The sequence below is a fragment of the Theobroma umbraticum genome, unplaced genomic scaffold, assembly GCF_002168275.2.
Source record: "Theobroma umbraticum cultivar Fairchild unplaced genomic scaffold, ASM216827v3 scaffold_204.0, whole genome shotgun sequence".
Classification (NCBI taxonomy): Eukaryota; Viridiplantae; Streptophyta; class Magnoliopsida; order Malvales; family Malvaceae; genus Theobroma; species Theobroma umbraticum.
In genome coordinates this window covers 1,789,278-1,796,484 of record NW_018397267.1, presented here as the reverse complement: position 1 = coordinate 1,796,484, position 7,207 = coordinate 1,789,278, and the positions used below count along the sequence as shown (strand labels likewise).

Genomic DNA, 7,207 nt, shown 5'->3' with positions numbered 1-7,207 from the left:
TTTTTTCCCGTCTGTGTCTGATATGTTGCACAACATTGAAAGAAAGAAAAGGCCTTCAATAATCGAGTTCACTGTCTTGATTGATCTCTGGCTCTTTTGATACAGACAAATGATTAAAATATTTGGGAATCATGTAGAAATTGGAAAGTCCTAAAGTAATCAAGTTCAAAATAAGAAAAACTTGTTCTGGTTGCTGTGTAGTGCCTAATGATTGAAGCTATAGCTTGAGTGTCTGCAGCATTTCACAAACAAAAAATTATCTTGGGGAGTCTCTACTGTTCTATGAAACATCCAAGAGCAGGCATCCCATTTCTGTAAGAGATATGAGTGCTTTGCTGCCCCTGTATGTCAAATAAGACATGGAAATAATGGCTCGTGGTTTGATTCATCCACAGTCATCTGCAGCATGTGAAAGAGAATTATGTCCAATGTGTGAAAGGGGAGACTGGAGAGAGTAGTCTGATCCATGATGTTACATGCAAAAATGAGAGTAATAACATTCTGTCCAGGCAAGGATAAACTCGACTGTCACTGCATATTGCCCACTAACCTCAGTTGCCTTCCACTGCTTGATATCCAGTGATAGCGATTAAGCCATTAGAAGCCGCAGTGCTCGAGTGGGAAAAGCAGGTGGAAATTTTCCCTATCAGAAACAACTTTATGGACAACCGTCCATGCACTGTGCTTGGATTTATCAGGCCATTCTCAGCAGGGAGACTTGGCCTCTTATCTTAGAGACCATAATTGTATTACATTAAAGGAACCTAAAAAACAAAGACTACACAAGTTTCAATCAAGCAATCCTACTTGAATGAAACACACCTTTAATTTTTTATCTTATCTTTCCCTTGGAAGGCCATGAATCATTCAGTTGGTTTTCAAGCCTACTTCAGCAATTCGTTATCATGACGTTTGATGCTTCATAAAACATTAATAATGTTCATATTTGGAATAAAAAGCTGAATAAACATGTAACTCCTTCCTTGGTTTCTGATTCACATATCTTTCCCTTTGAGTTTACCGAGTTGGCTCACCTCCATACACGTTTAGAATGACATTTTCACACCATGATCACTTTGTCTGCTTCTCTTTCAAACATGCTTGACATGAATCGAATCTAGATTAACTCCGTTCTAATACCACTAGTTATGCTCTCCTTGATAATACAATAGCAGTGATTAGTGAATTTGACATCACATATCATCATCATCATCATCATCATTTCATCATCTTCATCATGAGAATAAGAAAACTTGCCGTCATTGTGAATTACTAGTGCTTTTTTTCCTAAATTGAAGCCCAAAGAATGAAGCATTGAACTTAAGTTTGCAATCTGAGCCCACTTGAACGAGTCCCATTTGAATTGTCAGGGGATATATCTGTGGGCTTCCAAGATATGAGAAATGGGTCCATTTATACAGTGCGAAGCTCTTCATCCAACCCAAAACGGCGGGGCTCCGGTGTTTCGGCGACAGTATGGATGTTTGTCCCCTACAAGATCAAAAGTATTGGCGAAATGGTTATAGCAAAGCCCACATATGACTCCAATAATTTCCAAAATTCTGGCTTATAAGAGTTCAGTATTATTAAGAGGGCGTTTAAAGGTTAAAAATCCTTTGGTTGATACGTAAATCCTGTTTTTTGATTTGTGTTCACACAAGTTCTTAACTCTAATGAAATATTAGTAATTATCAAATTCAATATTAATTTATATTTTTGTTCCCGTAACATATAGCATCATTACGTATTTTATTTTATATAAATTATCATACAACAACATTATATATAACATGAATAGAAGATGTTAGTTAATATTTAATTTAATTGTTAATTTTTCATTAACAGATTGTTCAGTAAAGACATGATTGCATAAATAAAAACAATTCAAAAGCCCTTTTTTTTTTAACATTTAAGCCTAAATCTTACCTATCAAATCTCTCTCTCTTTTTTCTAGAAACTGACCTACTTGGTGATGCTGCATTAATATTAAAATATAAGAACAAATTATAGTACTTAGGATTGTTGGTAAACGATGACCCTTATCCTTTTGGAATCTTGAATTCAAATCGTGCCCAACATAGACTTCTCAAGACATTTGAAATTTGGGTCCCAAGTAATACTTTTCAATGCTACATCTCCATCATCAATCGTTTAAGTAGTGGAAGAGAAATGAATTATTTTAATGCTGAAAATGGGTCATGACTGTGACTTAAAACTTGAAGCACAAGTAGGTATTCTCACGAGACCAATAATAAAACAAAACCTAAACTAGCAGTTATCGGTCATCTCACGACACCCACAATAAAACAAAACCAAAACTAGCAGTTATCGGTTATAGTTTCACCCGATCCCTCTAACGTTGGAGACCAGGAAAAAGTCTCGATTCAATGTAACTTTGTCTTCTGTTCTTTCAGTCGAGCTAACGTGGCCAGACACCCTTATGTCAGCCATGGTGTAAGCCAAGGTCCGGTATGTTGTCAGCCGCCTGTCCATGAGGTCAGTTTCAACGTTCAAGCGATTCCTGTCTTTTTCCAATGGAAAGTGAGATTTTTTTTATTTATACATTGAATCCTCCAACTTTCATGAAAAAAATATTCATGTGAAAATTATAACATAGAAGAAGAAGCTTTCCTTTATAAGTAAATGTCACACCCAAGTCAAGGTGGAGTTAAGATTCAAGATTGAGAGAATAAAAAAAAATTAATATTTGAAAGAGTTAAATTTTAATTTTTTTAAAATAAAGATTAAATTATAAATGTTTGAAATTTGAGAGACAGGGTCGACTAGCTCCTTCCCTTCGCCTTTGCACTCAAGTGATTTAGGCAATTTTTTAAAATTTATAAATATTGGTATTTTTTTTACCGAAATAGATTTTAAAAAGAAATAATGGTTTTCTGAAAAATGTAATATTAGAGCAAATTATAATTAAATTCGACACAAATTATTTATGATGATGAAAACGTCGAGATATTTTTAAAGAAAATAAAACATAAACCTTATGACTTTATTAAATGAGTCTTTATAAAATAATGGTCTCGTGACAGTAACGTCAATTTCGAAAAGGAGATGACATGGTCACGCATTCTTACGTATGATAATGGTTTATCTGTGTAGATCCACGGCTCATTTTAATTTAGATTGCCCCAATAAAAACTTGGGTGAGGCCTATTCCTGGTTCAGAAAGCAATGATAGCAACAGTGAAAGTAGGGTCTGGTTTTGAAAGCATGTGATTCCTTGAACCGAGACCAAAAGAAATAGCCCATGTGACCAATATGCAACTTGGCAGCTGAAAACTAGCACTAATAAAATAATCTCTTACTCGATCTTCAAGAACTTTCAAGCATATGCTTTCTCTGATCCCTATGTTCAATTACTTGGCTGCCCATGGTTTGCAGGCCATCCAATCCACTTAGCTAAGTACAAGCAGGAGGTCAAATCCGACAGAAAATGTTACACTCCCAAGCGCAGCCCTTACTCAGGGGTGGCCACCTCTATATAAACGTGAAAAGGGACCCTTCCTGCCAACCAAATCCAGTTTGCAATTCAGACATAGCACCACAACCTTCAGTTCTTCTGTCGACTTCACCACTCCAACCTTAAACTCTCCGAAGAGGCTATTTCAGCAAAAAAACACCTATTAGATATGGCTGGTACAGGGAGGGCAATGATCAACGGCGGGATTTACTCTCAGAGAATCGTTGGCCGTCCGATTCCCAAGCGGGGTCAAGTGAAGCTGGCCATAGTGTTGGGCCTGGCCCATTCTGTTGCTTCTATCTTCCGTCGGAGTAGCAGCCGGTGTGCAACTGCTCCGTTCCCTCGGCGATGAAAGACCATATTTGGCCTTGGGAAGCCGAATTTTTTGATACGATGGACGTGGGCATTTACGTCCTTTTGGACATATATGAACATCCTTTAGCCTTTTTCCATTTTTTTTTTTGCTTCTTTTAATGTAGCGAATGTATTATAGTCTTTGTAAGAAGAAATTTGGATTATAATTGAATTTTATTGTTACTTGTGTATATCCTAAGAGTGAAGTGTTTTCCTTTTTCTTTTTCCTTAATAAACACTATGAAAAAGAGGCGCAGTCAAAATCATCCCTATTATTTTTTTATTATATATATATGATTATTTTTATAAAATTCTGAATTTATGTGGGCCAAGACCCCTTAATTTGAACAGAACAAACATTGTGATATCTCCTTTCATGCTTTTTTACTTTTTCATACATAAAGTAAAAGATGTCTGTACATATAATATGAACATCACAATTCACATGGGAAAAAGGGAATATCCTATGACGGAGACCAAAAAGATTTAAGAATGAAAGAAAGTTAAACCAACCATGAAGGAGCTTTTCCACATCTTTCGACCAATATTAATAGTAATATTAAAAATGTATATAATATTTAAAAATATTTTTAAATTATTTACAAATATTTAATAAATTCTTATTTGTTCATTATATTGAATCAACTTTTTAAATTTTTATTTTAAATTAAATAAATTTTTATAATTAATAATTAATTAATTATTATTTATTAAAATAATGTTTATCATTTTGTGTCTCACGTGAGATGAGATGACAGTCTCACTTAAATTATAACAAAGTTACATACATCTTTAAATTATAACAAAGTTACATACATCTTGAAGGATAGATCAGCATAAAAAATAATAATTAATTATAAAAATTTATTTATTTTAATATAAAAAATTAAAATTAATAAAAATATAAAATTTTTTATATTATAATAATAATAATAATAGTAGTAATAGCAGCAACAGCAATAGAGTTTGGTACGATAACAGACAAAGCAGTGGAGATGCATGCATTTTCTGCTCACATTTTTAATATGGAATTGCAACTCATTCGTACAAGTAATTAATCAAAAAGGTACTTTGAGGTGGGACATTATCAAATAAATACACCAGATTTGGTGATCTAAATTGATCGACCAGAATCTAATCTCTTCCAGGGATTTCAGGAAGTTCATTGTATGAAGCCAACGAGACATCCCTCTTTTTTCCTGCTATTAAATTCAGTGAATGGCTGAAAATGCTGTCAATTCTTTATTTGTCAACTTACATATTTATATAATTTTTTTACTTATATTGTTTACAGTAATTATTTGTAATTAAGTAATGATTAATTAGCTGTTCAACTCCTCCAACTTGACAAGAAAAAGTAGAGACGGCCTTTTAATCTTCGTGACTTCGAATCAAGATTGTGACTACCCACTAACCTCAAAAAGCAGACAAATCTTCCGCCACCACCTTTTTCTTTGACATCAGGGCAGGGCAGATGATAAGCTTGACGTGGGCCAATGTTTAAGGGTCGGATTAGCACGGAGTTTTAAACGGAAATGGGTTGCAGGTGTTGCTAACCGTTCGATCTTATCCGGTTCATGCAGAGTCGGACCGGATTCAATGGATAAGGGTGAGTAGAGGTGAGTGACAGCGAGACAAAAGTCACCGTTGGGTGTATGCAATAATGGGGTCTTCCTTTTTGTATTTTGGGCTTTTCGTTAATGGGAATCGAGCACGTGCTTTTAATGCGGACATGATAGCAATAATTTGACTTCACATCTTACTTTTCTCATTTAGTTTAGCAGACTAGCATCTTTGTTGTCGCTTTGTTTAAGTAACCGAGTCATCATTTATCATATAAAATTGAATTTCAAATTAAAGAATGCCATGTTCTCACCACCTCTGGAAACCAAGGGCAATTAAAGAAAAACCAAAGGCAATTAAAGAATGCCATGTTCATACTGTCCGTCAAACCTAGGGTATCTTTTGTTTTAAGTTTCAATAATTAAAAAAAACATTGTTGAACTAAGTGTATTTACGTAATTGAATTTTTATTTATGTAAATTTATAATTTTAATAATAAATTAATCATTATTAACTGTAATATTTGAAGTAGTCAAGTGAGTTTGTTCTTCGTAAGCTGTGACGTAATCACATCAATTATTATAAGTAAATAGAAAATATCAATAATTATTAAATCTGATGATTATTAATTTTTTGTTAAAATTACAATTTTTGAGGAAATATAAATCAATATAATAAAAGATAAAGATTTAATTGTATGAATGGATATAATTTAAATATTTTTTTAAATATTTATGTCTTTTGATTTAATACGCTCTAAATATAATGTGAATTATTTTATCACTCAAAGAAATTGTTTAGGGAGCTAATTTCAGCTTATCAGCTTCTTTCTTCCCACCATTTCAACTCTGAACTATCCACTAATGGCTGGGTGTGGTTTGTTATGTTGCAGAAAAATGGAGCTCAGTGAATGTGAATGCAACAGTATGTAAAGAGGAAAGGTCAACAACGGGGAGTCACAGTCAAAGTATGTGTGGCATGACCGCAATATCTACTAGAAGCAAAGGGCAATCAATATCTACTAGAAGCAAAGGGCAATCGTTCTTTTTCCACTCTATAAAATCATGACAAGGGACAGCCAGCTAGTCACACAACTCACCCAACACATCAAAAGTGAAGCCCGGTTTCCAACAAAGGCTCTCCGTTTTCTTCTCGTTCTCTTCAATCTTCAGATCTTTGCAGAAGCTAAGGGAAAGAAAAAAATATGGCAGGAGCAAGAAGGGAATTGATCAACGGTGCGAATTTTTCACCAAGGATTGCTGGACGTCCGATCCCAAGGAGGGGTCAAGTGAAAGTGGCTATATTGGTGGGGATTGCCCATTCCTTTGCTTCTATATTTTCTCCAATTAGTCGCAGGGCAGCTGCTGCTGCAAACTTGTCCTAGCTCTACATCTATGTCCCAAACAAGGGAAGAAAGAAAAGACACGAGATTTTGATGATTTTGGAAGAAAGAGTGGGACGGGGTATTGCCTGTCCTAGGAAAGATGTGAGCTGTCTTGTTTTTGGTTGATGTTCATGTCAGTTTTGTACATTCTTTGTAGTAATAGCTTTCAGATAAATGAATTTTCATTTTGTTTTTCTATTAAATATCAGTTTATCTGAATGGGTTCTGCTTTGAAGTAGTGGGCGGCAATGTTCTTTCGATTGATTCCCATTTCCCAGTACATAGTTCGCGAAGAAAGCAATTTCCAAGTTTTTTAGCTAATAACAGAGCGGATCAGCTTTAAGATTAACGAAAGAGGGATCTTGGCTTCTGACTCAATTGAACATCCTTGTCTGTTCCTACTTTCAGTTGAGTTAAGAGGTCTCCCCAGA

General features: G+C 34.6%; 1 protein-coding gene across 1 annotated transcript in view; it reads right to left on the bottom strand.

Annotated features, from left to right (window-relative positions):
• The window catches only part of LOC110424322 (uncharacterized), a 10,766-nt gene that overhangs the window by 2,962 nt on the left and 597 nt on the right, over positions 1 to 7,207 (bottom strand). The window contains 2 exon segments of the mRNA XM_021438878.2: positions 754 to 764; positions 1,420 to 1,491. Coding sequence (XP_021294553.2) covers positions 754 to 764; positions 1,420 to 1,491 — 83 coding nt within the window.